This window comes from Corvus cornix, chromosome 14 (genome assembly GCF_000738735.6).
Source record: "Corvus cornix cornix isolate S_Up_H32 chromosome 14, ASM73873v5, whole genome shotgun sequence".
In the NCBI taxonomy this organism is placed as follows: Eukaryota; Metazoa; Chordata; class Aves; order Passeriformes; family Corvidae; genus Corvus; species Corvus cornix.
This window is the reverse complement of record NC_046344.1, coordinates 10,636,836-10,661,989: the sequence shown is the minus strand read 5'-3', so window position 1 is coordinate 10,661,989 and position 25,154 is coordinate 10,636,836. Positions and strand designations below refer to the sequence as shown.

At 38.2% G+C, this 25,154-nt stretch overlaps 1 protein-coding gene across 4 annotated transcripts in view; it reads right to left on the bottom strand.

Annotated features, from left to right (window-relative positions):
• The window catches only part of GRIN2A (glutamate ionotropic receptor NMDA type subunit 2A), a 167,894-nt gene that overhangs the window by 70,670 nt on the left and 72,070 nt on the right, over positions 1-25,154 (bottom strand). For all 4 annotated transcript variants that reach the window (XM_039560307.1, XM_039560308.1, XM_039560305.1 and 1 more), the window contains one exon: positions 3,075-3,667. In XM_039560307.1, the coding sequence (XP_039416241.1) occupies positions 3,075-3,667 (593 nt within the window). The remainder of the gene's footprint in view (positions 1-3,074; positions 3,668-25,154) is intronic.

Genomic DNA, 25,154 nt, shown 5'->3' with positions numbered 1-25,154 from the left:
TCTGGGTCTCACACAGATAGGAAAAGATGATCTGAATCAATACAGATACAAATATACATATATATCTGTGGTTTTAATGCATTGAAAATGAACCCCGTATTTTATTACAAATCCTTTATTCATAGGGAGAAACTGGCTTTCCCATGTGTATCAGAAACGAACATTGATCAGATCATTCCAAAAACTAAAGCAAACCTGATTTTCTTCTGGGTCTAGAAAGCCAATAAAAGCATTTTAGAACTGCAGTGACAGGGAAAGATAAATTGTGTGCTTCAAAACAAATATATCTTCAAACCAATTTAATACTCAAAGGATTTGAGAAAGAGGGAGGAGGAGCTTTTACTTCATGGCTTGCTTTCTTTACAGAGAATTTCTTCACAAATGGAGATAAAATTGCTATCTAGATGTGGGAAGTCGCACATAAAGCATTACTAGCTTCCATTTACAAGCAAATTAGCTATTATGGCATAGCCTCAGAATACTATACTGGGTTTAAAGCTGAATTAGACTGTCATTACGATAGATGGAGCCTAAAAATCCTGGGGTTTTTCTCTATTTTGAGCTTTTTTTTTGCTCAGGCATCCCCTTACACAGCCTCTTCCCTGATTTCCACTGAGTTCTCTGCTTCTGAGCTTGCAAGCAGTGTCCTCTTGTTCAACCCTACTTCTCCAGTCCTGATTTCCAGCTGGACATGGGGGCAGAGTACAGTAGGTCCCAAGTCCATAACCTGATAACTTTAGTCCTTTCTGGAACATGCTCCAAAACCCTTTGTTCAGGTTAGTTTCTTAAAACAACACATTTACATTGACCTTGTAGTTTAGATTACAAACTTGCACTATCTGGGACCTGAAACTGTGAAGATACCACTTCACAATAAAACCCTGATTCAGGCATTGATTTGTCATGTGAAGTAGAAAGCTACAATTTAGTGCTGAGGATGAGAAAGTACAATGAATTTATGAAATTCACCTTGGCAGGGAGAGACTGGTCAGCTTCCTGAGATTACTTAGTACTGGTAAATGCTTGTATATACTTACCTTTCCAGCAGATTATATGTGACAAGAGCAGTCTTGGGGAGTTATTACATAAGAAAGACTATTTAAAGTTTATTCATTTTAGTATAATTCTGACATTTCTAAACTAAAAATAGCCTGCTTCTTGTTCTTGTGGTGTTGGAGAAGCTCAAAGAATCTCCAGTACAGAAAATGTATTTTTACTTCATAGCTCAGTGTTTCTTTCACATCAGGAAGTGACTTTTTTAGCCACAGTGCACTATAGCTTCACCTAGTAATAATTCCTGGGTGCATCATGCACTGCACACTGCAGAATCTCCTGGTGAAGTCTAATCTCACTGCCCTTAGCACTCATGAGCCCTGTTCTTGTACTCATGCAGATTTAATGAGAAAATAAAGATTGTTGAAAGAAATACAGCTTATGCTGAGTATTGAATACTTAATTCAAGTCTACACGAGTGTATTAGCCAAACAATAGGGTGGGAGCCTTTTTCCAAACAGGTTCAAGTTTTTGTGCCTCTTCCAAGAGTATTTTAAACCCCAACAGTTATGACAGAATCCAACTTAACTTTCACAGAAACTGGAGTTCAATTATTAATAGTGGACTCCTTTGTTTGTAGGTCAGCTCCTACAGGTAAGGCACAGAGTTTGGTTAACAGGATGCTTTCACTGCTCCCTGGCATTGTCAGCACATGCATTAAGAACCAGCACAGGGATGCCACGCTGGGTGCAGGTAGGACAGTCCTCCCAGCAGTGCCTCCCAGCTGCTCTGCCCTGACACCAGGGACACACCAGGGCTTTCCCAGAGCCCTGCTGGGCCACACAGCCACTCCCAGGGGCCAAATGGGGCAGCAGGAAAAGAACTGTGGTTTTTCTGCAATGTCTCTGGGGAATTTGTAGTTTTAGAGGCAGAGGCTCAAAAATAGGAAAGGGGAAAAGGGAGCACAAAAAAACTGCAAGTGTCATACAAAAGGCAAGTTCTCGCTAAGGAAATGTTAAAATCCATTTACGTGGTAGCATTTGGCTTTTAAGAAAGCTCCTGAAGAATGCTGTGTGCAAAGATGCTGTTTTCATGGAAAACAACTGTTCCAGGACATCGTGTGGTAATCAACTCCTAATCTAAATATGCAAATACATCTCAAGATTAAAACTGTTCTAAAATCTCGTATCTGAAATCAGCACCAACTTTCCTTCCTGTGCCAATTCTATCCTGCTTTTCTGTAGAAAGCACTTCATCTGCACTATTTGGTCAGAACAAATGCCATAAATACTGCTTGGTAGCTTCCATATTGTCAAGAGCTATTAAAAAATATGTCAGATACCCTACTTCCTCTCACAGACCAGATAAAGAAATATATTACCGTGCAACATTTTGGATAGAAGTAATCAGGGTATCATGTCTAAAAGGGATAATTAAAAGGAAAATAATAAAAAAAGAATCCTGATTTAAACCTTGGCAGTTCCCATCTGAGAAACTGTTTAGAGAAACATCTCTATCAGCCTGGATTAATGCCGATTAATTTTTACAGTTATTCTATTGGAGGTGAGAAAAAATATACCTTTACAAGTAGAGGGGACAGATTTCAGATCTTATGTGATAAAAGCTGCCTAACTATTCTAATACTTCTATAATACCCAGGGACAGCTCTTTAATACTGCACATCGCTTGTCTTCTAAAATATTACCAGGTTCCTGCTGATGCAAGTGATACAGGCACAGCCTCCAGAGCATTGTGGCAATTTTACCTCATCGTTAAAGTACACAACAATCCAATTTTGTTAACTCAGCTTCACACCCTCTAAGACCAATTCCTGGCATCTTCTGCATTAGATTCAGAGCAGTATTTATTCTCCACAGCACACATCATCTCCAGGAGCACAACTACCACTGCAGCAAGTCCTCTTGCACATTCTCCCTGAACATCTGAAAACCATTGCTTAAAAAGAGCACAATAGGATTAGCAAAAAACAATATTCTCCTTCAAAAAAACATACAGTGGCAGTGGAACAGAAAACTGCCAAGGCTACATAGGTAAAAACAACCCAAAGCAATCATCCTTACTTGTGCAAGGTTTGAGAGGGCCGGTCATTTTTCTCCAGTTGTCCATAGCAGCTCGTTCTTGCTTCAGGAATGAAGGAGTACTTTTCCAGCATGGCTGACGCAGCAGTGGCAATAACCCCAAGGCCGTCCCGTACCCGAGCTTCTAAACTGTAGTCCCACTCATCATAAGCTGCTGAAATGAGTCCTGAAGGAAACTCCTTGGGAGTGATTTCTGTGTTACCACTAACCAGGCTGGGAACTATCCAAAAGAAATCATAGCCAGTAAGGCCCAGGGACCGAGCCTCATCCAGGATGTAGACAGCTTCATCCTTGGAACAATACAGCAGGATGACGGACGAATGGATTTTCTTCAGCTGAATTTGGGTCTTGGCATCTCCAAAGGCAGTATCGAGTATGATGACATTCTGCATGTCCCAGCCCACAAAACTGTTTTCCACAGTGGTCTTAATGACATTGATGAAATCTCGATATCCAGGGAAAGTGGTGGTCACCAGAGAGAACACGTGCCAGTCGTAATCCTGCATGATCTTCAGCATGATAATGGCTTCTTGCTGGATGGAAGCCCCAAACTGGAAGAACGTGGACATGACATCCTAGAATACCAAACACAGCAAAAGATTAGTAATTTGGTACAACTCTAAAGGGAAGAGAATCTCTAATTCTGCTTTCTTTGTTCTGGCAGAGCTACCAAACTTCTATTGCATTCCAGTAACTCGCTGTGATTTATCATTTTCCAATCATCAGTAAGCAATGTTGAGCATAGGTATTACAGCTAATTAAAATATTTGCCAAAAAGTAACAAACCAATATTTACATAGGAAATTTCCAAGTGCTTGATCACTTGAAGACAACAACTCAGATCAGTAGCTACTGAGGAAACTCCCTAAGGACAGCCACCCACAGTTGAACAACTCTCCAGCAGGAAGTTTTACATTCCTGTAAATGTAGGAATGCAAGCCAACAAACTCACACCAATTTGTAGCTACAGTGGAAATAAAGTGCAATGCTCATGCTGTATACATGCTGAAGGAGCTCTGTACTTCCAGACATAATGTCTGAGGGAACTTCATTTCCAAGGTTCACTAGACTCGGAGGAAGCTTTCAGACTATGCCAAAGTAGATTTTCTGTCCCCAGGGACTGAGTTCACTACTGGTCCTGCTCCATTCAGAGCACATGGCCCATTAATGCCTGATGGAGAATTAACAGGATGGGACTCCAAGGACAACCAGCAATCTGTCAGCATCCTCATTAAAGGACTTAAATGGAAGTAACTTCAAACAATGGCCCCGGAGTCTCTAACTGCTCTGTAATGTTGCCCAGCACAGATTGGTTTCTAATATTTGTCATATGATTTACGGAATTAATAACATTTTATACAGCATAAGGGCAGGTGCTGCTTATTTTAACATTATTAGAAATAGGCAGCACAGTTAATTTTGTTGGCACTAAATTTCCAAACACTTTCAGTGGTCTATTTTTATTAAGTTGCTGTAAGATCTAAATTTATTTTTGAATTTTACATTCTGCATTTACATACAATAATTAGAGTGCCAAAATGATACATGGGAAGCTGTATAATTCTTCCTTTTTATTTTACTTCAGTATTTATTCTTGACCAGTAGAGGCAACTTATCTGCATCATTTTCAGAAACAGAAAGCATGAACTCCTGGTGAAACAAAAGCTTATGATTTAAAAATAAGATAGGAATCATTCAAGATTTCTTATGCAGGCTTCTGATGGAAGACACATACGGTGCCTTTAATTTAAAGAGTTTTATGATCATGGTCACAAACTGCTATCCTATTTTACACCTGCAGGGAACAGAAACAGATTAATTGATTTGGGTTTCATGGCAGGGTGGTGTTAAACATACAAATATTAGTGAGAATGATAACTCAGCTCTGCAAGCTCTGCAAATCTATTCCAGGAAAACAGTCTGCACTTTTTTTAATAGAAGATGAGGAGTGTTATTACTTTCCAAGTGTTAAGAAGCTGACACCAGGATTTTATATAGCTTGACAGCAATAAAAGTCTTACAACTTGTGTCATACCCTGAAGACTGATACTGAAGGTATAAAATACACACTGCTGGTGGTAATGAAATCATCTGCCATGGCTTCTTTGGTACCGCAAAGATGAGATTCTGAATGCCAGAGACAGATTTGAGATGTTGTGGGTTAATTACACGTTATAAAACATGTTTTGAAGAGGAACTGAAGAAGGAATATTTGATTGCTGAATTCTTCCAGGAGCTATTTCCTGGTGACCCTGTACCTGGATACATAAAAACAAGCAAACAAGATTTTCATATGGGGATATTCACAGCTAAAGGAACCCAGCACACAGAACAGCTGCTCAGAGTCAGCATTTAATGTTTTAATTACTGATTTACAATTACACAGCAAAGTAGATATCTAGAGACAGTGCCACAAATCCAGCTTTGCTGCAGCTTCCTAACTGAGCATAAAAAACATTGTAATGCAAAGGCAATCGCTTCAGTTTTCTTCTCCAACTCTTATCTTGGTTTCCATTTCTGATTATGCTAAATTACAGTAGAAAGTAAAATAATTTACAGTAGATTAATTAGACTCTATCCATATCCTTTCAACTCTCCCCCATTTCTACGTATGTTTTATGACTACTACGGCAGTGGAATAATTCTTTCAAACAATACATACACCTTGGTCCTTTGTGCATGACAAGGAACTTCTCCAATGAGGCAACTCAAGTATTTGAGGACAGAAAACAATCACGTGGACATTTTCGAGTGTGACCTTTCTAACTAGTAAATACAGATTTTTAACCTAGAGCAGTCCTTGGCATCTTCCCTGGCAATTAAGAACAGTCTTGAGCACAATGCTCTGTGTCACCATTGCAGCAGGCTGACAACAAGAGAGAAGTAATAAAAATAAATCCTTTCCTTTTCTAAACATTATGTTAGAAAAACAGTTTATGAAAGGAGTTTTGATTAGACATTTTTGTAAAGGTCACACCCATATTACAAGAACCTGTTTCCTATAATTGTGAATGTGAAGTCTAGTCAAAATCCTGATCAATGGTGATTTCGGCAATCATGATCAATTTGTGATTAAAATGCTGGAAAAGCCTGCAATTATACAGTGCAAAGTTTGTGTTCAGGAAAAATGGAGGCATAAATATCACAAGTGATATTCTCATCTGAAGAAATCCCATGTAACTGCACTGACTTCACTGGATGCTTTTATAGAGCTGAAGACCTGATGTATTTACAATGCATCTGAAACAGACGGAAGATTACAAGCAAACTGAAGCTTAGGAACTTCAGCAGATACTTAAATGACTATAAGGAGAATATTCAAGGACATATCCATTAAACTAGGGGGGGAAGGGAGAAGTTTAGTGAAGAAATAGCAAATAAATAAAACTGTAAGAGATTCAACTATTGAATTCTTAAACATCTACACAGCTTTTCATTTTGGGGGGGTTTAAGCTTCACATTCTTTTCAAAAAGCATTATTATTCCTCTGCTTTATACAGACTTAAATTCCATATGTGTAACAAAATAGTAAGTTCCAATTTTCTATATTCAAATGCAAACTAGAGTGATGTTTGTGAAAAATCAAAATTATTCTGTTATTTTCATTTAACTGTCATCTTCTCATGTATTGAGACATCCATCTAAATCATTGCTGAAGTAGGAATACAGATGTAATATCAGAGGTGCTTTAAATGCACACCAGAAATTTTTTTTTTCCATTCCTCAATGTCCCCAACTATTGAGATTACTGGTGGAGGTTGTAAGGAAGTGGTACATTTTATCCAGGGCAAGAAAGATTTTACAGAGGAATTTCTCAGATAAATCTCAAAGCGTGACAATCCCAAGATGCTACACTCAATATGAGTAAAAATTTAGTAGGAAGAAGTAGTTTTCTCTCTCAACTTCTTAGGTAGATCCCACCACAATCATGGGAACAAAAACCAGCAATGAAAAGAGAAGGTAAAGAGCAAATGAAAACTTTTTGTTTCTGTCTTGCACATGAGTGTGCAGTTTACAGCTAAACATCTCCCCATATGTTTCACACCAGAAGGAAATAATCTTTCAATTGCTTCTTGCTTAATGTTATTCCTGAATTTTGCATGTGACATAAAGTTCTGTCGTGCAGGAGAAGGGCACTTCAACGTTCCCACGCTTGTGCACAAAGCAGCGCAGCTCTCCCTGCTGCTGTCATTTATAGATTAACATATTAGAGCAAGTTGCTTTTTAATTAGTGTACCAAGTCTATAAACCTGTCACTGTTGTCAGAATTGCATGTTTCACTTCCCCAGTTCCAGCAAATTACAGGAATGTTTCTCTGGAAACCTCATCCTCAGCTATTTTCAAGACATCTTGGTTTCTCAGCTCTGGCTTTTCCATGAGCTCAGCAGGGGCCACTCCCAGCTGCTGTAACAGCTGAGGTAAGTCCTGGCAGTACTTTGTGCCTACCAGGGAAAAGGCTGCAGGAGTTGGTCAGTTAAGGAAAGAAATATTTACTATCTAAACTAGCATAGCTTTTGTCAAATGAAAATTAAACGCTAAACCAGAACAAAACTGGGGTCAACACAGGACCAAATCAATTTTCCACTCCTCAGACACAGCAAGGGACAGTCCCTTCACTAGTAAGACCATATTATGACAGGAAGCAAAAACCAATATGAAAGAGTTTAAAAAGAAATCCAGAGGATGAGTTTATTCAGCTAGCAACAAGATTATTATGACAGGACTATAAGTAGGACTTTAAAGTTATCTTAATTGCTTCATTCTTACTCTCTTTCACAAAGATCAGCAAAAATAATTTTTCTCTGATTTTACACCACTGTAAATTAGACATTCCATTCTCATAAAGATTTAAGACACATGGTACCAGGTCTCCATACACAGTGCAAGCTGGTCCCTATTTAATGCAGTATAGTAGTTATTCACTATTTTTATAAAGACTGGGAAAAATGAAAGCCAGAGGTTAGTCATGAATTCAACTGAATAATTTAGCATCACATCAAAAATATACTGAGCAAAATTATTTGTGCTGATCTCAAATGTAGGTAGAAAAGTGCAACTTGCAGGTTGTTAACTTGGTACCATTTTTCTTGGATTACTTGAAGTGGTGCATTGATCCTCTGGTAAACACGAAGTGAGTTGCATTTCTCTACCTTGAATATCCAGGCCCCAGCCACAGGGTTTTTCTTTGCAGAAGGGCACACACCCATGCCAAACTTTCAGTAAATGCAAGCACTGAAGTGGAAGAGCTGAAAGAAAAACCTTTACTCCAAGACACCCTGCATATTTTTGAATTCTTAAGTTATTAAATTCCGCCTCTATTCATTAAGAGATAGAACACGCAATTCCCAACACAAACAGCTCACTGAGGTGCCCAGGGAGAAAACTCCTCCATTATCACCATGGGAGCAATTTGGGGGAGATTATACAAAATTCTGTGCTTTCATACAAAGTACAGCAACATGTGAGGGTGGAAATAATTTACTCATTCTTACAAAACACAGAAAATACCTGCCTCCCAAGGACCTGTCACCACTCTGGCCCCACACATGGTGAAACCAGAGCCAGAAAAAGGGTGGAAATTTCCTTACTCCATAATTTAACTGGTGCAAATGCACAGCCACAAAATGTATAAGGGTCAACTAAAAGGACAACCCAAGACCTTACTTTTTATTTTAAAAGTTTGCTCTAGGAGAGGAACATCGAAGTTAGAAAAGGGCAGTAGAAAGCAAGGGAGTACATTATGGCTTTCCAATGTCTGACATGTCCCCTTTTATTATTTCAAGGAATAAATAGCAGAGAAACATGATTTCAAAAGGTTAGCACTGGCTTAATCAAGCATGTTCTTTCCCATTTCCAGAGGGAGTCTGCAGGAATTCATTTCGCAAAGACTTCTGTATTTTCAGGTCATGGCTTCATCCTAAGAATTTTGCTAGGTAACAAGTTTTGTGGGGTTTTTCCTTTTTAATATATCCATTTAGTGTTGTAATACCTATTTGGCTTATCTAGGCCTGTTACAATAGCTGAAGTTTGTCACGATTTTTTTTTTTGTACCAGAATAGCAAACAAACAAAGACAAAGGAATGAGAATAGAGTTTCTAGAGATTGTTGCAGAGTCATCTGGGTTTGATCCTTTACATTTTCGAATAGTAGAGTGTCATGTCTAATGAAAGTAACTCAATATGCCATTACAGTGAAATAATCTAATTATGGAAGATTACTAGTCTTGCACAAAGTTCATGAGCCATTCCTGGGCTGGACCTCACTCACCATCTGGGTTTTCAACACATCTGGGTTTTCTTTCACAGACTGTTCAAACACTGGAAATTGTGGTGTCTCAGTGTGAGTTCCTGATGAACCAGGACAGACAAGTGAAAAATGCTTTCAAAGGCTGAAGTGAGCCAACAAGCCTGTGACCAGGCAATAAAACCCTGGAAAGATTCACGTGAATCAGCAGGGATTTTTGGGGTGGTCATTTGATGGAAAGTTTATTAAAAAGATGCCTCCTTTCTAGATAGACTTTAGTCTCCACAGGTACAGAAATGTTTTACACCATGAATATTTCAATGAGGAAGGGCAAAATTGTGGGTCTACAAAAAAGGTAGCATGGAGCTGCTGTGCTATTTGGGTACATAACAGCTATTGTGCAGCTTTTGGGGTCAAAACAAACCCCAAGATAAGAGTAGGGTACTGATGCCTGCAAAGAACATAAGGGAGAATAACAAGTATTTTCAAAAAAAATATATTTGTTTTGTATGTTCAAATATTTCTTGAATATAAATCCTTGACTCTTTAACCCGTGGTGGGTCATGTGGTTCTGTACATCAGTGTAATCAGCATTATCTTAAAATATTTTACCTTTATGGGATTTGTATGCAAGTTTCACTTCCTGTCAGTATTTCACTCAGAAAATAAATATTGAAAAATGTGTTTCACCTAATATATTGGGCAGCAAGGAGGACGGATTTTAGCTGAGTATCATTGTTTTTATGCCACTTGCCATGACTGCAGATAAATACTTTGCCATTTTTTAAATCCAGATTTTTTTCATGGTTTGTATAAGCAGTGTCCTTCTGCTTTATTCATGTAATTAGTCATCACTAAACTGATGTAAGTAAATAGTCTCTTGAAGAGCCGAAGAAGACCTCATTTTCCATAGGAAAATGACTTTAAATGAGCCACGGAGCACATCTTTCACCTCAAGGAACACCTGAGTTCACATGGAGAGCTCTTGAGTCTGTCCTTTCACTGAAACCTCTTTGAGCAGTTGTTATGAATGATGGGAGAGCAATTAGGAAAATTAATGACTTTCCAAAGACAGGGAAAGCAATTGCTGTGAAGTTACTCCAATAATACTGGTGAAAGTAACTGGCTTTCTGCTGTGTGGGAACATTCAGCTGCCAACAATTCACATTTGAGACACCAAAACAAAGTTTTGGTGACAGCATTAGAAAAAAAAAATGGGGTCCTGTTCCAGCTCTCTCCATGGCAACATGAGGAAGTTTAGAACACAGTGACAGTGACTTGTTCTGTAGAGGTCACCTCCTTGGCTGAGAAAAAGAACCAGTGAAATGATGCAATCCAACCCCAAACCATGATTTTACTGCAAAACAATCAAAATGCACTTGTTGCAAGGAGGAAAGCCTAGGTGCATTTTTTGAAACAAAAAAAAAAAGCCACCAAACATTTTTCAGGCTCATAGAAGGCTGTTCACCAGGTATCAGAAATAAAAGGCATTAAGAGAGCATCATCAAGCCTGCAAATTAGCCCAGTGAAAGGCCAAGACTCAGGAAATCCAGCAGGGACACACACAGACATTTTAAGAAAGGAAAAGTCTAGGTAACTTTCCTCTCCTAGTACTGGTAGCTCCTTTTAACTCACATAAGTCATCCCTTGAAATAAAATACCACAAAGATATAGGATGTATGAAGGATAACACTCAAATAAGGCAGATGGATCTCTGGAAAATAGATAAAAATCTTTGTATATAGACTGTCCATCCTCACTATCTCTCATATTCCGCCGGGCCTTTATTTACTGATGTTCCCTTGTTTCATATCAGTATTGAGACACTCTGCTTTTTACTACCCAGACAACACACTGGGCTATGGGGAATACCTCACCTTCCTCAAGTTGCACTCTGTGGCTGTGGAGAATTATCTATCAAATCAGTTAGTTCATTTACTTTGAATCTCATCTGCTCCCATAAGACCATCATGGATGAGCTTCTCTTGATTCATGGGCAATTTGGGGAACTTCAACGGATATAAAAGCAAAGCATTTAGGTTACAGTGAGTTATATTATTTCTTGGAGCAGACAGCAAGGTCTAATTATAAATCTTGAAAACAATCCTGCTGCCAATGGCTATGCTTCCTGAAATCAACCCTGTACATGGAGTTTAACCAGTTTCAAAATGAATCCCAGATAGCCAGGTTTTGGTACAGTCAGATGGATCTCTGACACAAAGAGGGATTATAAAATTTCCAGGCAACTCCAAAAAGAAACAAATGAAAGAACAGTGCTTTATCTTTCTCTTTAAATGAGAAATGAAGCTTGCCAGTACATATTTTTTAGATTTTCAGTAAATAAAATTTTATTGTAATAGTTAAGACTTGCATACTTTACTGCCCCAAAGGATTATATCATTAGTCTTTAAAAAGCACAGTGGTCACATTTTGTCTGATTAACAGCTTTTTACAGCACCAGCCTAATTCATTTTCTTTTCAGAATCAGTCACCCATATTGACTTCACTCTACCTTGGCCGTAAGTTTAAACAAGCACACAAATTACTGTGAGCCATCCACAGAACATGCTAGAATCCAAATTGACATCATCTTGGGTATCTGCTAAATTAAAATATGTAGTGGTAATATTTTAGCTAAGTAAAATTGGATGTGTTTGTATTACTATTGCTGTGCAATCAAAAAGTGTAAGTTGTTTGAACAGCTTATGGAAGCTTTCAAGAATCGATGCTACGCAATAATTCCTCCCTGGAACAAATGTTCATTACAGCTATTTGGTATGCAACACACTAAACATTTTGCATAATTATATCACTTTACAGTGTCATTTTCATATGTATTGTATACCCCAACCTAGAGGAAAAGTTGCTTAGAACAAGGATTTGAGGCAGTTGAGGATAAGTATGATTCTCTGCTCGAATCTCTTATCTAGTACAAATACTGCACAAGAAAATCCTGCAATATCAAACCACTTACAGCTCACACACCAACAGAAGTTACGACAATTTACAGCTTTTGCCATTAGCAGCTTTAAAAACAACACCATCCAATCTTATTAATCCGGTAAACAGAATCAAAACCTTACCTACCCACAATAACATTTAAATAATACTATGGCCAAGAATTCAGCATTAAATCCAAAATCAGTAACAATTTATGATTTAATAGCAGCTGAATTCAGCCAAATAGGCTGTTTACTTACAGTGTGTATTGCATGTGTGCATAAATATCATACACTATATAGAAAGATAAGCATCATTGAATACCAATAAAAATGCCTTAAGACATCATCTCCTTATCTGAAAACATTTGGTCTCAACTGAATGCTAAAACACTTCTCACTTGTGTTGAGGATGAGAAGCCAGAAAACCATTAACTAAGTCATTTCCATATATCTCCACTTAACAAGTAAAAATGAAGGTAACAAACAACCTCCTCCTCCACCCCCTTTCACCAAATGGTGAGTATAAAACATTAGGCAAATAAAAGAAATATAAAGCCAATTTAATTTTCTACCATGTGCTTGTAACTAGGTGCTTTTCCTTGATGAGCCAGAAATCTTGGACCAGCACCTCTGTGAACTTGCTTCAGCAGCACTGGACCAAAGAGAGAAACCCAACAGCCAGAGACAAGCTGGGGAGGGCAAACAGACAGATGGGAAGGGAAATTTTTAAGAGGAAGGTTGAGCAGAGCTCAAGGGAGCCATTCCAAGTAGCTTTCCATGGCAACAGAGATTTGTAGGATAAATTTAAGTATCAGAGGAAGAAAAGAGTTTGAAGACTCTTGATCTCCTCAAGAAGACAGGCATTTTGGTTCCCCAGGTAGTTTGGGTGCTAAACAAGAAAAGGTGCAAACCTGACTCACCTGCCTTGGGAAGGCAAAGTGACAAAACCCTTGTAACTCACCCAAAGCACATACACTGCTTTAAAACACTCCATGCTCAGTATGCTCCTCTGCTCTAAGGTACAATCAGCAGATCTGAAGAAGGGACTGTACTCAAGGGAAATTCCATTTATGCTTATCCTTTACATTCTCCTCTTTAGGCACCATCTTTGGCCTCTGGGCAAAGCTACAGCTGCTCTTGTGTTATGCTAATAGATATTACAGGGTTTCTCAGTGTGAGGGATCAGCCTATCAATCTAGAAACTCATATCTTTTTCCACTGTACATTTCAGAGCAGCAGGTCAGAAGCAAGTTCACTTACAAAATTTCTGATACGTGATCTAAATCCGTACTTACATATCACCCTAGCTCAAGAGGAGAGGGTGACTAACTGCTTATCCTAGAATTAATCCTACTGATAAGAAGGTAGCACAAAATACACCAACAATGAACAGTATTTCACTGGTACTCACTGTGGAGCCTTTGAATAATCACAAAACAAACCATAATTGTGTTAAAGCAGCAAGGGCTGCAAGGGCTCCAGTGCTCAGAGCTACTGCATCCATACCAGAAGGGACATAGGAAGGACTGTGGAATTCAGCTGCAGGCAGATACAACAGCTTCCCCCATCACTGTGCATTCCAGATAAGGACATACGCATTCACCGCATCCTGTGATGGAGGGTGAGGTAACTGAAATGTGCAGACAAAAAAACCTAATGCACCTACTTTTTCTGACTCTACCCACACTGTCCCACACATTTGACTTAAATCCACATTTCCTTTTTGGCATTCTGTTTAAGGATGCACCAATTTATTTAGTTGCAAGAGTTATCACACATCAAGAGATTTGACAAGCATTATTCCCATAAGCAAATAATACTCCAGGCAAAAAAGCTTTACCAACATATATTCAAATTACTGAGACTTTACAAGGGCAGTAAAACTATTTCTTCTGTGAAATAGCTTAGCTTGTTACTTTTCCTTAGTTACGCAGAGGCAAAATATCTTTAAGCATGGCTCTGATTTACAGTAAATATCAGAGGGAAAACAACATCAAGAAAGAAAATGTTCAAAATACTATTTGTCTCCTTACAAGGCATAGTAATTCTTTCTAGAAATTAGTATGGATTTAACAGTCACACCACACACAGTAAATGCTGCAGTGCTACAGCAAACTGAGTATCTTATTTCCAGCTATAAAAAAAAATGCTTGTACGAAGTGAAGAGGACTGATGACATCTTCCTTAACCTGCACAGTATCTTTGAAGAGAGAAACCTCATAATCCTTGTACTGAACACAAATAAGTAACAAAAATTATTATATGGGTTGATGGTTTTAAGGCCAGAAACTTTTATTACTTGCATTTGACAACACAAAGCATGCAGCATTGTCCTAGATAAGTACAACACCAAACAAATCAATGACTTCCATAGATTCCTATGAGAATATGAAATTATACTTCTGAGTTTTTCTAACCTTGGTATGAAACAAAAAAGATTTGTAGCTAACCTTGGTATATGCTACAACAGTTAGATTTTTTCAAATATCCATAATGCAACTAAATTGCAAATGCCATCACATCTAAGTTCAGTGTGAGCTCAGGGTGCTCAGAAGTCATCAGGGGTGGGTTTGCTTATGCAGAAAGGAGCATCTGTACAGGTGTCACAGTTCATCTATGCCCATTTCATTTCTGCTACTCTGTGTGTCCTCAGGAAAGAGTTTCATGCTCAGTTAACTGAAATAGTTTCTCTACAAACACAAAGTGGGAGTTCTTGTTCATTTTCATTAACAGAACAAAGGGATTTAGATGCCAATCCTTCGGGTTCCTTTGAAAAAAAACCCTTTTGTGTAGGATGACTAACAAACAAAACACCTGTTCTTACAAGTTGTTAAATGCTTTCAGTTCCACACATAAAAGATGAGTACTTGTTACATTTCAGGGACCTTATGTAACAAAGCTTGTTAAGAAAGTTGCAGTTGCAGTTTAGATTTCAGCGTGACAGGCACAAGGGAATGTGCTTCCCCTGAACTGTATCTTGATGTGCCTCTGCGTCCCCCGGTGCCATACACTAGAACAGTACTGTTAAGTTTACAAAGTACGAAGACTGCTCTTCTTTTACAGGTCCTTTAGAAATAACCTATGGACCTTCTGGCAACCAAAATCCAGTCTGAAAATTACTGACTTGAAAGCAACATCCCAGCCATTTCCATGCGATACCTGATGTTCACAGCAGGTGTATTATTTCACTATTGTTAAACGTCATTAAGTAATTTAGGATTGATCTTCACAACGACTTACTGTGATGTACTACCAGAAAGGAAAAGATAAAAGCCATGACCTGATTCCTTGCAATATATTGCAATATATTCCACAAGAACTCCTTAAATACAAGTGAAATGGAGAAGAACAGATGAACACTTCACTGCACAGCTCTCACCAGGCAGTTCTGACCCTCCTCACAATGACTCATAATTCTCTGTATATAAGCAATGCAATTTCAAGTTTGTCAGATAATAATACTTCATGTTACATTAACAGATAATTTAAAAAAAAAATAATTAAGCTGTCCCAAATCTCCACCTTTTCTGCAAGGAAGACGGTCTTCTGGAGCAAGCAGGGATTGTCCTGTGTTCAGGGGCAGATACAGCTCATTTTAGAGAGAAAAGTGTTGATTTTTCAAATCCCTACTAAATAAGGCAGTCTTTCTGCACAGTATGTATTGAAAATTGGGAAAGAAAAGACAACTGAGATGTAACATCTTTGCCATATTGCTTGACATGCTCCATTCCACAGAAAGTTGAATTGTTCGCCCACGTGAAGCTCTTCAGGAGATGGATACCTGGATAATCCCATGAGACCTGTGACTCCTCCTGATGGATAGACATTTGCTGCTACATGGCAACAGTCTGTCAGTCCATTAGAAACCTCAGAGAAAGAAGCAAAAACACGCTCATGTAGAGGAAAGCTCCGTTCTGATCCTGCCTCACCAGGGGAGTAAATTGGGTTGCTAAAGATCAGATCAGGAGCAGGGTACTCAGAACAAAAGCATCTCTATAAACCATGCACAGAACAAATGACCGTGTTTATGTTACCAAACACGTGCTGCAGGGAGTGGGCCAACATCCCACAGCAGGGATCTTCTCTACTCAGCCTGCCTGGCACAGACTGCAAAATCACTGGCAAGGAACTCAGAATCCCTGAGCTACTCAAAGGATCTTGGATAACAAGAGTGGAGGCGAGGAGCAAAATTCCACCCACTGAAAAGGGAACAGCTCCCCATTAAAGGCCTGGACAAGAAAGGGCAGATGTTAGAAAGCACCACAAGACAGGAGGAGTCAGGCGAGCTCCCACTGACACCCTACCAGGTGTCCCACGAGTTAAAATTTCATCTGGAACTCTGCTTCTAAAAGCCATTTCTGGTGACAGCTCAGCTATTTCCAACACATCTTATACCAGTTCTGCTGTCCAGAGCTGGTACAGAGCCAGAGACAAACATTCAGCATGCTGGAAATAGATGAACAGTGCAAAACAAACTCGCTCACAGTTATCAGCAAATCTTTCCTTTCACGATTTGTGGATTATAATTAGTAAAAATATGGACAACCACTGGTTCCCAATAAAAATATTAAACATGAAAGTATTATCCAATTCTAAAGGAAACACTTTCATTTGAAAACACAAACAGGAAGTCCTATCGTTTGAATTTGTGCCCTCTTTCAGAAAATATAGAAAAGCACAGAGCAGAAGTAATGCAATGTGACAGGTGACTGGACACAAATCACAAACAGTTAAGGAATGCCATTTACAAAAGCCCATTTCTTCAAGTTAATCACCCTTCTTATTAAACAAATACTAAGAATAACATGATTTAAAATAAAATTAGGGAGAGCCAATAAAAGTTTCAGTCACTCATTACAGCAATAATTGTCCATTACTCTCCATAACGTAGCTTAGCCAGCACTAATGTCTCTCACTTCAGACTGCATTTGCAAAGTCACTGTATCATAAAAAGGGATTTTCACAAAAACTACATTTCAACAGCTCTCAGTTTCCAAGATGTAACAGGTTTTCTTTGTAATAAGGAGTGAGCCTTAGAGTGAGACAGAATAATGTATATCCTTGTAAATCTTTCCTCCTGGAAAATTTACTCATCCCCAACAATAGGTAGAAGAGTTTAGCAGAAATCATGACACAATGCCACACCTTATGAAATGTCTTAAACACATCCATACAGAAATAGTTTCTAATCTCTTTAAAGTGATCATAAGTCTGGTCTAAGTGCTTTTATTACTACATATGGATGATAATGTGTTCATGCCCATAATACAGCATATAACTTTAAAATACAGGATATAACTTGACTTAAATTATCTTAGTGTCCCAATGGATAACACAATCTGATTGTGGAATAAAAATTAAAGCTGAAGAAATGGTAAATTCTATTGACATCTGATAAAAAATTCAAGCCTGTAAGATAAACTATGTTCTACATACTAAATTCTACACTGTATGTGTAGAATTATGTACCCCAAAAGACTTCTGCAGAGTTTCATCCCCCTCCAGAAGATTAAGAAGCACATTTTCCTTGTAATTTTTGCCCGACCAATCTCATTAAGGACTTACATTTATTATTATACAGTCACTCCATAGAAACAAGACATACTAACATTTTCTTGCTCTCTATGAAAACATCAAACAGCTTGTGGTGATCAGTTATAATACCCCATTTGTTTTTTCTAAGAAAAATTGTTATTTCTTACAACCTCACCTAAACCCCTGAGAAAGCACAGATTTTATGAAGTATTCATGAGCAAAATTCAACACAAAGCACAGAATTAGGTATAAATAAACATAACATAATTAAAGTAAAATACAGATGCTTGGGGCTATAGCAGAAATTAGCATATATGGAAAAGTATTGCCTCTTCATAAAGAAGGCTCAAATTATTACTTGAAAATGAGACTACCAAATCAAAATGAGCACTCAGCTGAGCAATGATATTTGTACATACCTTGGTGCCTTTGGAAATTAAATGGATGCATAAGGGATATTCTCATCAACTTGTTTGTATAGATTGCAATACAACAAGGAGAAGAATTTGAGAAGACAATGCTAAAAATGCTGTAGTTTTTTCAGCACACAAGCAGAAGAGATAGAAGAGATAGAAATTAGGCCTGACTGCTAACACCACCATCTGGGAATTTGAGAGAGATTTGTCATCTCTTCAGTTTCTTTCAGAAAATTGCTAAATGCACACACAGGTATATTATGAAGCTCATGCCTTTGTATGAATGAATATGAGGTAATTTCCCAAAGCATTTAAACATTTCCACAGTTTCTTAACATGTTAGACCTCTTCTCACCCTCAGCAAGTAGTAGCTTCAACTCCTACGATGAATTCCTGCCCAAATCAGAAAAAACAAATAAATTAATTATTTCATCTTTGGTTTTCCTGCCCAGCATAAAGAAAGATATGACATTATCTTTCCATATTTTGAACAGGCAGTCCAAGTAATGCTGCTACACTAGAAAACAACACAGCTCTCTGACCATCCCTTGGTATTTCTCACTTGGCTGTGCAGACCAGCGTCAAAAGCACCTTGTTGTTTTGTTTTTTCTTTTGGATTTTGTTGTTTTGTTGGGAGTTTTTTTAATATGACTTTACAGAAAAATATGAAAGCCTGGACATTTAAAACTAAATACTAATGATGCAACCAATTAATCAGGGCAATCAACTGAACATGCTAAAACTACATCACGGGAATAAGCCAAAAGAATAACAGATGTAATTTCCATCAAAACAGATGAAAAAGTGCATACACTTTCCAAACATAAGGTCATGACAGTTCATTATGCATGATTAGCACACTTCCCTCTGGCATAACAGCACACTCACCAGAACCCAGGTAATTTGAGTGTTCCAAGTGACACCAGCTGACTGGAGTTACAGGATTAAAAGTAAGGACTGCAGCTACAAGAACCTCAGGAAAAATCTGTTCTTCAACCAAGTTCTACATTCCAGAAGGTTATAAAGCTGTTCAGTTCCCTGCAGATACTTTATCTTTTCCAAGGGACATCATTATACATTCCTACGTTCCATCCAACATTCAGAGGTCAAGTAAAAAAAAACTAGTTTAGAACAAATCTTTGGACTCTGTTTGTTACATAATATACCTACTGCATATAAAAAAAGTGAACAATCCCCATTGATACCCCAAAATACCAACATGTTTATATACACACAGCAATAACATATTCCTCCTGTCACACTCACTCCATACATAGTGATGATTTTAAGAGGTGATTAATAATTTGAAGAAACTATGAAACCATTGCAGAAACAAAGACATTTACTACTTTAGTCATTAAAAGCTGAAGTATCAGACTTTATTTTAATCAAGTTTTATACTGCCAGAACTATTCCAGTTATTTTCGAGAAGTGATTTCTAGTCCAGTTATGACCAGAAGAACATTACGTATAATTTACCCATCAGTCAAATTAAGCACTGGAACAGCAACACTAATCTGTATGAAAGTTTTGAAGACTTGTATAGAAGGTAATGAGGGATAAAGCATTTCAGTGCTTGTTTTGTTCAGAACCCAGGTCATGTTCTGAGCTCTGTGTGTATTCCCTCTCCAACCCAGGTCACAATTCCTCTTCACATCCCAATTCCCTTTCTGCAGGCCTCCTGCCTTCCAAGTTTCTCTCCAGATTACACCTCAGACTTGCCAAGGCAACTTAATGTTAATGAAGGTGGACTGGCTGAAATTTTCTTCAGGCTACAATTCTTCCACAGCGCTTTCATGCTTGTCTTTCATGTCAGTAATAGTCTGTGTACCCACAGAAATTTAACTTAGCTTTACTACACTTGCACACAGGCAGACTAATGAAATACTACAGAAAGGAGTAGCAAATTTCCTAAGACATCATGCAGATCAAGCATAGAGAGACTGCAGGGATGTTCTTCCCTTTAGACTTCATCAATCTCCAGAATAATATTTCAAGCAGTTTTTCAGAAGCAAAATCCCAAAACAGTAAAGGCCTGATCCAAAATCCCAAATGATTCTACAGCTGGTCAGCATCCACAGCTGTAAAACCTGCACTTGTAATGAAAGGAAAGCAAATACCCAACTTACTATCTGTGACAAATTACCTAAGATTTCCCAGAACATTTTAACCTAAACAACTTCTTTATTTCTGGATCTATGAAGGATCCCAGTAGAGTCATTATCGTGTTAGGAGTATGTTTCTCCAAAACACAGAGGTCTTTTTCTTATGATCAGTATATCACATCCATCACCATTAACAGTCTCAGAGGAGTTTAACTATTCAAACCTGGCTCAGGAAAAAATTGATACAAAAATCCAGGTACTGTCATCAGGAGGTGGTGAGGGAGCAGGTGGGGAGTACTGGAGTTTAATGACAGGATTATACCTGAACTGGCATATGGTCCTAACAACTTCCAAACATAACCCAATCACATTCTAGGGTTTCTTGAATAGCAAATAGCATATTATGGTTCACTTATGAAATGAAATTACATATAAACTTTCTTCTTTTTTTCAGTTTTCTACCAACCTTGTAAATTGGTAAGCAAAAAACCAAAATCCACAAAACTTAACACTTTCTCTTCATCTATGCAGATCTGGCATGCCTTGTTTTCCATACATGATAAACCTCAGATTAGAAAATTCTGACAGTCCAAATTTAAATTTAAAGCCTTGCAGTACCTGAGTGCTTAGCTGCTTGATACCCAGGAACAGAAAACATTCGTTTTTGCTAAAAGAAAGCAAGTATCCATTTCCTTCTAACAAAAAGGGCACAAGCCTCTTTCCTAAGACCTTAAAAAGGGTGAATCCTTAATTTCCAGATCTATAAATGACTCCTTTAAAAATCTCCTGGCATAATGTATTCTTGGATGAAGAGCCTTGATGTTTTGTGGAAGGCATTTTCTTCTGTCATTAAAAGGCTGTGACAGAAATCACTTTTGGGCTTTTTACAAATAATTAAGAGAAAATTAAATTACTCCTATTTTAAATGAGTTGTTTTAATTAGAAGTGGAAGAGAGACATAGCTCCTAAGTGACCCATAGTGCATTTGAGTCTAACAAAAATGTCATCTTCAGCAAGAAAAGCCTGTTTGTGGGTGTTGAACCCCATGTGTGCTGAGCCACACTGATGATTTCTGTAGTGCTCACAGCTAATTTACAGGCTTTCCATAAACACAGCATTATAGTGTTTCAGTGATTCCTAAACATAGAGGAGTTTATCCCAACACGTCTGTCTATAATTATCCTGTTGAAGGAAAGCAAAGCAGACAGAGTAATCACATCTTAGAAAAGTGATTCCTGGGAAATCACCATATAAACCTTTCCTGTTTCTGTCCTCTCTTTGAAATGTTTCCAATTTTTGCTACTTAACACATTTTTAAAAACCTCTCCTCATGAGAATAGAGTTTAAAACCATTTGAGTTTTTGGCTTATTGCATAGGAGAAGGTTTAGCTAAGGACATCCACCTTAGGAACAGTTTGAATGAGAACCCACACCACAAAAGAAATTTTGTGATTGCTTTTGCTTGACCAAAACCTGCTGCATACTGTTATCTGTTCCTTGTAGGTTAAGATAAAATGCCTGACTGGAATTACTAATTTTTTTGCAAACAGGAAACCTTCATTTTTAGATTAGAAGAGCAGCACTGATTAGATGGCAGTGATTACAAAGTGGCTCAGCCAGAGATGCAGTGCTTGTCACACACCCATGGAGAACTCTCTCCTCTCAGAATTTACTGTGCCAGCCTGTCCAGATGAGCCCACTACCGGGTGAGCCATGCTGTCTAGTGGATCAAGGAAAAGACAAAACAGGTTCACAATTAAAGCTGAGAAAGTCCTGTATCACTCCTAGCACTCCTCATTAACCAGGTGTTTAAATTCAGAATGCACGTGTCTGAGCTGCACAAGGCAGTGCTTGGACTGCAGAGCAGGTGCCAGAGGGAGCACAAAGCACACCAGGACTGCAGCTGCTGCCCAGCCTGGCTCCTTCAGAGACAGCCCCTTCCTGCTCCTCACCACAGGGCTCTGGGCAGCAGCAGCTCAGCATAACTCTAGTGAAGACAATTCAGGGAACTGCAACCCAGTTTTTTATTTCTTTTTTTTTTAATTATTGTTTATTATTTTTAACTTTAAAAGAAACATGTTGGCAGATCTAAATCATAGACTGCAAAACCTGACTCAGTTTTTTACAGGAACTAAATAGGAGTTAGCAAGATTTCAACTCCAAGTCTTATTTAAATTCAAGAAAAAATTCTCAGCAAATTCAGCATCAGCCAGATTTATCAGTAAGGTACCAAGGAAAATGTATACTATTTTAATGAATGTGTACTATTAAAATTTATTTATTAATATTTATTTTATATACTATATTATTTAGCATTTTAGTATAGTACTAAAATAGTAAAGATAGTGCTCTGTTTATTATTAAATTACGACTAATAATATTACCAATTAGCATGATTTACTTCCTTTGCTATGCACTGAGTTTTAACTTCAGCGTTACTGTATCATCACACCTTTGATTTGGCTGTCCAATAATTCAATATAACACTTCAGGCTGACAAGTCAAGCCAAAAGAAACTCATGCTCAATGCTTAAGGAGTCACCAGGTCTGCAGGCAGGATAGAAGGGAATTCTTGCAAAGAAAAGTTTGCAATTCTGCTCCCATGCTGGCATGCTACTCTTTGGTCATTGCCCTCTTTAGTTCCCTGCTGCTTTCTATTGTAGTGGAGAAGATACAAGCATAAAAAATTCCTAAAGTTTCAGGGTTTGCTGGTCAGTTTTGTCTTTGGGGGGTTTTTCTCAATTATTCATGTATTCATAAATGGTTATCCAAGTAAATAAGGAAATGTTGCCACTTAGCAAAGTCCATTCAACACAAAAGCAGGATTTTCAGAATGTGCCTGTCACTTCAAAACTGTGACCAAACTACTCTCTCCATTTAACATTCAAGATTCTTTACATCATCTCGAAAAATGGAGTAGAAACACAAGCACACAAAAACAAATAGCTTACATCAAACTTTCATTATGAGAACATGTATTGATGTTTCTTTATTCAAACCCAGTTTGAATGGGGAAAAGCTGTTCCATAAAACCCTCAATTTCTCTGTTAGGGTCTCAATGAGGGTACTCAACCATGGACTTTTCTAACTGTCCACCAGAGAAATTGCCTACTGCAAAACATATATTCTGTATTTACATACAGAATCCTTCTTTGTATACGTTGCACTCTTTGTGAAAAACATCTAATGACAGATGATGTGGTAAGTATCCTTTTATAGCTTTAGACCCTTCATTGGTAGTCCTAATGAAAAGTGCCTCTGCAAACATTTTTTATGACCACACTAATTAATTTGTCAAGGTCTGTAAAACAGTCTAAAAATTGATCTCTCAGATTTTCAGAAGACACCTACATATTTATCTGTGCATTTGCAAAATGCTACATCAATGCTGAACAGTGCAAGAATTTAATATGATATTAGTTGAACCTAGCATTGCTTCAATCAATAAATAAAATTAGAATAATTTACTCTCCCATGACTAAATGCTGAATTTAGCAGTTTTTCCAGATACACAGCCAGATGAGACCAGAGAACTAATTTCATTAAGAGTTCTTTATGCTGTGCTCTTCTAAAACTGAATCTAACTTTTCCCATTGGCCCCACTTGGTTGTGATGGCCCTTGAATGAATCCTGTTATCTTAGGATGCACAAGACTTCAAATTGCCATCAGCAAGCATCACCAGGATCAGCTGCATTTGAATGAGGCCAAAGGAAAGAATTTCTGTGCCACCATTTTAAGCATGGAAAGCTTTCCTCTAAAATAAGATGTTGGCTGTCACTTGGCACAGCAGGGAGACAAAACTGTCAAAGAAACCATCTATCCTTATCTATCTCCTTTGATACTCTGTGCTTAGCACTGCTAAAGGCTTTAAATTCTTTCTCCTTAGGGGGGGAAAAATAAGTCTCTTACAAGAATAAAACATTATTTGGTTTAATTCATTCAACAGGAGAGAAGATCCTCTGAAAGCTGAATGATGTCCCCAAGGCCACATGACTGCAGGACTAAAATGTCCTATGGGTCTAAGGCTCACTTCTTGAAGATATTTAGGTAGATGCCCAGTCCAGTTAAGTTCAAAGAGTTATCAGAGCCCAAATTCCTTTGGGATCCAGGCATTAGTATATTCCTAACACATCCCGTACTTTCAAGAAGGGCTCTGTGTTTAATTGCTGTTGGTATTGCTCTAAAAGAACTATCACAGTTATCCAACATCAGCTACATGTACACTTTCAACAGAGCCAACAAAAACAGGAACTGCCAGAGTTTGTATATCCTATGGATTACACTGCAGCAGCCAGGGAATTAAGGTACAAAGGCCACAGATCACAGGCAAATCCCACAGCTGGCTGCTTTTGAGCGGAGAGAGCACTTCTGAAAGTTGCCAAATGACAACTGCAGAGCCTTGATGTCCTTAAAAACTTCAGAAGAGGGGTGGGCATAAGCAAATCCACGATCTGTAGACTGCTTTGGAAATCCCCCCTATTCTTTACTGTCACCCTCTGATTAAGTGCAGCTTCACAGACCATGACAACCCTAGAAGTGCCAAGCAAAGCCGCATGTTGTCATTTATCTACTGAACACACACTAGATGCTTGACATGATTAATTATAGGTGTTTTCATACTGCCCCCAGGAGTTTTCAAACCAGTTTTAAATTTGACAGTCAGCTACAAGTTATGGAAGCACAAGCTGAGAATTACAGAATCCATAAGATGACACAATTAATCAGTATATAGAGAGGGCAAACATTGCTGTATTGTGCAGGTATCACCAAAGAGGGGATCATCCCAGTTCACCATTGCCAACTTGGGTGAAAGTCAGACC